This window comes from Ricinus communis, chromosome 10, assembly GCF_019578655.1.
Source record: "Ricinus communis isolate WT05 ecotype wild-type chromosome 10, ASM1957865v1, whole genome shotgun sequence".
Lineage (NCBI taxonomy): Eukaryota > Viridiplantae > Streptophyta > Magnoliopsida > Malpighiales > Euphorbiaceae > Ricinus > Ricinus communis.
The window spans coordinates 20284035-20292587 of NC_063265.1; the positions used below are offsets into that span (position 1 = coordinate 20284035).

Genomic DNA, 8553 nt, shown 5'->3' on the forward strand with positions numbered 1-8553 from the left:
TTTAAATAATATATTTTAGTAATAAAATTAATAAATAACTCTAATATTGATCAAGCCTTTTTTTTATTATTACCGAAGTTCAAGCTATGTTAATAAATTTGAAATTTTATTTTAATAAATATTAAAATTAATATTAATATTAAAATATAACGCTATATTTAAAATTGATAAATTACATATTAAATTTGATAATAATCATAAGATTCACGATTTTTTTTAGCAATTAAATCTATTATATTCTCCGACTTTATTTGGACACTATTATCAATGAAAACTTCTTTTAGCTTCGGTGTTTATTATACTTCTAATTTCTTTATGGACTATATTGTAAAATGTATGAGTATGTCAGCGCGTTGATCCGTACACTTGATATAATTTATTAATAGTTTTCTTATTGTGAATTTAATATTCTCAGAATTTGTTGTTTATGCCAAATTGGTGAAAAATGGTAATATTCCACCTTAGAGTTGACAAATGTGTTTATTCAACTGTATATCTACTTATTACTCTTTCAAATGAGATGGGAAATAAATAGGATATGGTTATAGAAAGATATAATAAATAAATAGTTTAGATCAATTGCAAAATATAGTTTTCCAAATAATGAATGCGACATGTTTTGCCAATTTGGAGTTAACAAGAATTAAGAATCTAAAGAGTTTTTAAAGAGTAGGAGGTTAAAAATGTGTCTATTTAGAAAATGGAGGACTAAACTGCAATATAAGAATGTGTATTATTTCCAAAAGCTAAGGATGATTTCATTCTTTTTTGGTTAAGAAGGATGAAAATGTAAAATTGAGGTGCAGGCAGTAATTTGCACAAAAATGAAGGGAGCAGAAGAATATGGTCAAAAAGCAACCTCTCCCTTTTTGGGTCAACCGCGTAACGTGAGTAAACGAATAAAGGATGAAGACCGAGGAGCAGGGTAAGCAAGCGTAGCCTCAAATCAGCATATAAAAGAATATTAAAATTTTAAAAGTAAAGAAATTAATCTCTAAGAAATTACAAAGGAAACTCTACTTAATATTAGTTTATTTCTAATGTTAAAGACAAACATATATCTTAAATAATATTTGTTTAATTGTTTAAAGTTGACTTGTCTCTAAAACCATTTATAATTACCCCAATCAATTTTATCAGCTTGTTATCTTAATCGGGTAATAGGAATACAACATTTTGGTTGGTATATATATATATATATATATATATATTAAGGTGTTTTAATACTTTAATAGAATGTTTTATATTAATAAAGGAAGGATATATGCTTTCATTTCATTTTAATTTTATTCTCCAATTTCATATGTTATTAGCTTAAAAAATATGGAGCTAAATATTTACAAATGATTTAAATAGAACTGTTGCTGCAAAAATTTAAAATTAAGACGCGTAGATTGTTATTTACACAATCATGACTGAAGATTTCAACATCCAAATATGGATTAATTAGTCTTTTCATAGTAATGAACAATTAACAGTTATTTATTTTATTTAGAATAAATAAAAAAATTTATAAAATTATTCTTAGAGGTTTTGTATTTAAAGAAATTTTTTATAAAAGGAATATTTATCTTTATAGATCAGATAAATATTTGAGACTAGATACACAATTCATACAGTTTATATTTGTCCATTATTTCTTTCTCTACCATTCATTTTCTCTAAATACTTTAATTTTTAGTTTTGTTATTCTCTCGAGATCTAATGAGGTTTTCAAGAAGTGCAGAGTGATAATTAATCGTTTTTCTACTTTGAAGAATTATGGATCTAGAAAGAGCTTTTATTTTCAGTTCTATTTTTATGTCTTTCTATTTAATTATCATGATCATTAGATTAAATATACTAAACTAGTTTTTTTAAGTATTTAGTTTAATTTTTTTTATTTATATAAAAATATTATTATTTTTTTATTTGATGAATAATTTTTTTATTTTTATATTTTAATTAGTTTCCGGTTGTTATTATTATTAGTTCATCGTATTAATTTAATAATAATAATTATTAAGAAAATATTTTATTAAATAATATTTTTATTTATTAATTTTTATTTAGTATATTTAAGTATGAAAAACCGTTAAATAGCCTGTTCACACACTAACAGTCGGTTGTAGTGTCCGTTTTTTTTTAATAAATTCGTAGAAAAGGACTTAAATGGAGTTTAGAAGATTAAGTATTGGACTAAAATAATTCAAAAAAGATCAAAGGACTTATTTGAATTTAATAGCCAATTTGAACCTTATTTCTTTTTAATTTAATAGCTTTTAGTGTATACTGCCATTTGTTTAAGCATGTGTCTATTTTAGCTGTCTGCCGCCACTAGTTTTTAGGACTTCTCTTAATTTTCTGTATTGATGTTATTTATGCACCATAGTCTGCAAGTGCATGCGTAGCTCAAATTATACAATGAAGCCAAAGTTCCATCTCTGTTATTCAAAATTCAAAATTCAAAATTCAAAATTTATTGCTGTTGGTCCAAAAAATATTTCTATGTGAAGATAAGGTGTTTATTTATTTATTTTATGTGTATGGTCAAATCATCTTCAAATAAATAGTTTTTTATTGAATAATAATTTTAAACTATTAATTTTAAACAATAATTAAAATTATACAAATACTGTGAATCATGTTCGATATAAATACTTATCTCTATTTTACTTTCTAAAATGATTTATTCACCCTGCATATTTAACCGCAACCAATTAATAAATTACCTATACAATTATATTTTAATCTTTGTTACTTTATATAATTTAGCGCCACTGTTTGATTTTCATGGCCTATTATTTCAAGGGATGGTCCTCTTTTGCTCAATTTTCTTTTGTTTTATTTTTCCTTTTGTTGCTGTTGTTTTTCATAGTGACTTTTAATGAATAATAAATTTTTCAAAAACGGTGTTTTATCTAATTTTTAACACATATTTAGTTAATAACTTAAAATAATTATTAAAATTTAGTAATAAATTCATAAAGAAAACATTTATCGCTAATTTAATTTTATCTAACAATATATTAAAATATTCTTCATGAATACTTAATGTCCAAATAGTAAAAATATTTATTATCGAAAATAAGAGATTTTTAAATTCAATATTTACTATATGAATTTATTTTTTATCGAACATAAAATACTGACCATAATGATAAATGTAAAAAATTTATATGATTTAAAATTTTATTAATTTTGTTAAATATTATCCCATTGACTTAAAAAAAAAATTCTTTCTGATAAAATAATACTTAAATTAACACAATTTATTATATTTAACTCTCAATTATAATTAAATTTAATATATAAATTCAGTAATATATTTTAATATTAATTTTAGAATTATATTAATTTTGGCTGTTTAAATGGTAATATTTTAATAATTTTAAAATTTATATTGTATTAAATTATTAATGAATAATTAAAAAAATTAAATAAATTGCTGAAATTAAAAATTGTATGTTTTACAAAAGTCATTTTATTATATGAGTTATAAATTTATATATTATTTTCAGACTGAATCGGCTGTCATTGCCATTGTCAATATTCTTAGCGACGACAAAATAAATAAAACAAATCTGTCCATTTAAAAATTTCTATATAAACCCCCAAAACTACGCTTACTTACAACAATTTCTAAAATATCTCAAAACCTCTGAAAAAAAAAATTTTCTTTCGTTTCCTCATTTAGATTTAGTACTACTATCATGTCTGGCTATCCTCATCCTCCCGCCGGTTACGGCTACGGTGGGCCACCACCGCCTCAGCAACCACAGCCATACGGAGCCTCACAACCCTACGGTGCACCAGCTCAGCCATACAGTGGACCGTCAGCTCCGTACGCCGCACCTTACGCACATCCACCTGCAGGCGATCACAACAAACCACCAAAGGAGAAACCTCAATCTTCCAGCGGATACGGCGGCGGATATCCACCGTCATCGTACGGAAGTCCGTTTGCGTCGCTGGTGCCGTCGGCTTTTCCTCCGGGAACAGATCCTAGCGTGGTGGCGTGTTTTCAAATGGCGGATCAGGATGGGAGTGGGTTTATTGATGATAAAGAGTTGCAGAGAGCACTCTCTAGCTATAATCAGAGCTTTAGTTTGAGAACTGTTCATCTTCTTATGTACCTTTTCACCAACTCCAACACAAGAAAGATTGGTTAGTTTTCCTTTTTCTTTTTCCTCCATTTTCCAAATTCTATTAGCGCAACTTAGCAGAAAAGTTGAAGCATTTGTTAACGTGCGCTTTCTGTCGAGGATACGCCTTTTATTTTGCTTTGAATTTGAACCTGCGTAGCAGGATTTACGGTTATAATTTACTACGGTTAGCTTAATGTTCTCTGTCACGTAATATCCGTTGCGTCACCATATCTTTGATTAATAACACGTGTCCTTTATCTTCTGACGCGGAATTCGTATTTGCCATATATAAAATAATTTTTTATTTACTGAATGCAGGACCAAAGGAATTTACTCAAGTGTTTTACAGTCTTCAGAATTGGAGGGTAAGTTTTAGTTTTACCCAAGGAATTCACTTCATTAATTTTTGTATTTTGTTTTTCATTACAAATGAGAAGTTGAGATCTGGATTACCATTATATATATATGCAGTCGATTTTCGAGAGATTTGATAGGGACAGGAGTGGCAAAATTGACTCAAATGAGCTGAGAGAGGCACTCTATAGTTTAGGATTTGCTGTCTCACCAGTTGTTTTGGATTTGCTCGTCTCCAAGTTTGATAAAACTGGTGGCAAAAGCAAAGCCATTGAATATGACAATTTCATCGAGTATGTCTGCTTTTCCATGTAATTTGTTTTTTCCTTTCTAAGAACATTATTAGTTGTATATTCAAAAGCTAATTCTTGTTGTTCCGTGTTTTCTTTTGGCCCTTCAAATGCAGGTGCTGTCTAACTGTGAAGGTGAGCCTTCTTTTTTCTTTGTTCCCTTTTAAGTCTTTTCTAGTGATGATTACTACTGTTAATAGCATATTATGTGATTCTTACAAAATCTTTCTCCCTCGTTTAATTTATTCTGCATGAGGGCCGGTTTTTGATTTAAGTTGCTTAGTTCAAGAACCTGTATTTCTGATGTCTTGCATTGGTACTCGTTTTTGCTATCAGGGTCTGACTGAAAAATTCAAAGAGAAGGACACTTCATACTCTGGTTCAGCCACTTTCACTTATGAAGCTTTCATGCTAACTGTTCTGCCATTCCTCATAGCGTAGAGTTAAGGGTTGCAAGTTCTTGAAGATTTTCTGGATTGTGGGTTTGGAAGCTTTTTCTGGGTTTTATTTATTTTCTTTTAGTTAGACTTTGATCTCTGCCCTTGTTTATTAAAAATAAACACGTGCTTAGTTTTTATTGTAATCTTCAAAGAGTTTATTGAATGTTAGTATGCAGGTTATTTTCAATGTTGTAAATTAATTTGCATTTGACTTCTGAATTGTAACCATTGTCATTCATACACTATTATAATGGTGCTGAATTCCGGACGGATCACTATGTGTGTGGGTAGGTGGATTGAGGTGGAATTTGGAATGGAAATGTATTTAAAAACAGGCAAGTACCAACATTGCATGGTAGGTCTTGTCATACTTCTCCAGACATTCAAGTTCCAAGTTTACTCTACTGTTCATTTCAGAGTCTAACAACAAAACAAGACTAAGAGACTTCTTGCTATTGTTATTTTAGAATCATACTTAATTCTAACGATCTATAGAATTTGTGTAAACTGAAACAAAAAAGAAAAATTACACTGCGCTATTCAGAATTTTCTACTTGGCATGATCATTGTTCCATTCTCCTTGGAACTTAAAGTTCACAACACATCTTTCATTCATAGATGACAACTTTGTATTTTTTAGAACTACAAACGATGAATGTCAACAGTTTCCATCCATCTTACAGTTTAACGAGAAGGGTTCCAAGACAATTCGTTAATTTTCACATCTACTTAATTAAGCAATGCTCTGCAAAAAAGCGTGGAGGTTGCTAGCATTCTTGCTAAAAGCAAAATACTATTAAGATGGGATTTTTATGAGTGCAACTATACGTTACGAAAGCCAACTTTGTTTAGCGAACCATTTTAAAATCCCGAGTTGCACTAGAGGGAGAAGAGAATGAGTTGGGAAAGTTGGCAATGAGAACTCGATTCATGCTTGGATAGATAATTGGTTGACTTGGATTTGCCACATCTGTAACTCCTCCACCAACCGGCTTTAAGAAGTTCAACTATTTCAGTTCTGATATCAACTTATGAAAAATGTGGAATGTGCCTATGTTTCTTTCAGATACTTTTGCCTAACAATGTTTTGAGGGTGCAAAAGGGTTCCCTTTTCTTAGTATTCGCCAAGCTCATGATGAAGTAATATGAAAACTTGGAAAGAACAGATTATAGGTCTAGATACCAATACTATTTTTTGTTGCACTTTCTTCATCTGGGGGTGCCTTATTACTGGTCTAGTGTCACGACACTTAGGCTGGGAGGTTAGCCAAGTCGCGCGGCACTTAGTTAACTTGCCTGTTGAAGTCGAACTAAGTAAGCCTAAATGAGAATCAGGGAGAGATTATAGGTGAGCAAAATAGACAGCAGGGTTTCGGAACGTGGATAGGGTAGAGAAATGAGAGCACTTGAGCTTGGAAATATGGAGAGCTTTATTAAGTTTACAACCTTTTTCTTATGTGTGTTATTCTTATTGTTTTTCTTTTTCTTTTTTTTAAAATGATGGGTGGAGGGGGGTATTTATAGGCTTCCTCCTGTCACGAACATGGCCGTGTCCCAGGCCGTGTTGAGAACACGGTTTGGTGTTCTTGGCCGTGTTACTCAACTGTGGCCGTGCTCTCTAGAAGCTTCTTCCTCCTTCATGTTTTGACGCATCCAACACGGACGTGTCCCTGGCCGTGTTGAGAACACGGTCTGGTGTTCCTGGCCGTGTTACTCTCTGTGGCCGTGCTCTCTAGAAGCTTCCTCCTCTTTCGCATCCAACACGGCTGTGTTTGTGGTTATGTTGATAACACGGGCGGTGTTGAATCCAACACGGCCGTGTTCTTCCTCATGGGCATTTGTTGGGCAGATTTCAGCCTTCCTTGCCCAATGTGAGGCGGGCTGTGAGCCTTGCCTTGCCCAAGGACGAGGCGAACCGTGAAATTCTCCCCCACTCAATCTCGCGACGTCCTCGTCGCGCCTTGAGCTTTATAGTTTTGGATGTGTTCGGGAAATTGCCATAGCAAATCTTCACGTTCCCAAGTAACCTCGGTGTCGGGCAGATTTTTCCACTTCACCAAGTACTCGGTGTAGTTGGGAACTCCTCTTCTTCTTATCACTCTGTCTGCAAGGATACTTTCTATCTCCTTATCGAACTTGGTGACGGCAGCTGTTGGAGCCCTACGAGATTCGCCACGGCACGGGGTCTTCTTTATCCTCGTGGTATGGCTTGAGCATACTCACGTGGAAGAAATTATGGATCTTTAGTCTCGAGGGTAGTTAGAGCTGGTAGGCAGCAGCACCAACACGTTTCACGACTGGGAACGGGCCTTCGTATCGCCTTACCAGGCCCTTGTGTACCTTACGGAGGGACTTGAACTGGTTAGGCAGTAGCTTCACCATCACCATGTCGCCAGTGCTGTATTCTTTGGGGCGTCTCTTAACGTCAGCCCACTTCTTCATGCGCTTTGTTGCTTTGTCGAGGCTCGACCTTGTTATGTCCGCCTCTTCGTGCCATTCCCTAGCAAACTTGTAGGCGGAAGGGTTGGCTTCTCCATAGCCAGCAGCAATGGCATTTGGTGTCAACGGCTGCTGTCCCATGATGACCTCAAAGGGACTCTTACTCGTAGACTCACTCCTTTGGAGGTTATATGAGAATTGGGCTACGTCGAGCAGCTTTGCCCAATCTCGTTGATGGGCACTAACATAGTGCCTGAGATAGAGTTCCAGCAAAGCATTAATCCTCTCCGTTTGGTCATCGCTTTATGGATGAAAATTGGTGGAGAAGTTGAGGTCTGTGCCCAGCAGTTTGAACAACTCTCGCCAAAATTTGCCAGTAAACCGAGGGTCTCTATCACTGATTATACTTTTCGGTACGCCCCACAGCTTCACGACATTCTTGAAGAAGAGGCAAGCTGCCTCATCTACTTTGCAGTCTGCTGGGGCAGGGATAAAAGTAGCATACTTGCTAAATCTATCCACGATAATACGCCGGGAGCTGTTCATGCTATAATCCTCATGCTGTAAACTCAAGGAGAATATCCTTACTCAAGGCAAGAGAGTTTCTTTAAGCTAAGACCAAAGAGGCACCTCGCCATGGGGGTCTTTCTGCTCCTTTGAAACTCGAATAGCCGAGTTAGTCGAGTTAGCCCTTTTGGATTATAACAGAAACAGATCGTAGCAACAGTTAATTCATTGCCATAGGATAGAGAAAAAGAAATAGAGAGAAATTAGAAAGCCATGAAAGATAAGAGAAAGATAAGTGTTTATTTCTTACACAACTTGAATTACAAGAGAGACGAACCCTCCTTTATATAGAAAAAGGGGAAACGTCAAGATAAACTTACAAACCACAAACTCTTG

At 33.5% G+C, this 8553-nt stretch overlaps 1 protein-coding gene across 1 annotated transcript; it reads left to right on the top strand.

Moving 5' to 3' along the window:
• The first annotated feature begins 3514 nt into the window (after positions 1–3514).
• On the top strand, positions 3515–5486 carry LOC8266396 (probable calcium-binding protein CML49). The gene is made up of 5 exons (XM_002534074.3): positions 3515–4146; positions 4446–4492; positions 4599–4774; positions 4888–4906; positions 5108–5486. The coding sequence occupies exons 1-5, from the start codon at positions 3693–3695 to the stop codon at positions 5210–5212; spliced, it is 801 nt and encodes a 266-aa protein (XP_002534120.1). The 5' UTR covers positions 3515–3692; the 3' UTR covers positions 5213–5486.
• Positions 5487–8553: the final 3067 nt, after the last annotated feature.

What these genes read in the sequence shown, in the direction of transcription:
- LOC8266396 (XM_002534074.3), top strand. Translation starts at nt 3,693, where the DNA reads ATGTCTGGCTATCCTCATCCTCCCGCCGGTTACGGCTACGGTGGGCCA. An exon ending in CTCCAACACAAGAAAGATTG is followed by an intron (nt 4,147 to 4,445) that starts GTTAGTTTTCCT and finishes TACTGAATGCAG; the next exon opens with GACCAAAGGAATTTACTCAA. An exon ending in ACAGTCTTCAGAATTGGAGG is followed by an intron (nt 4,493 to 4,598) that starts GTAAGTTTTAGT and finishes ATATATATGCAG; the next exon opens with TCGATTTTCGAGAGATTTGA.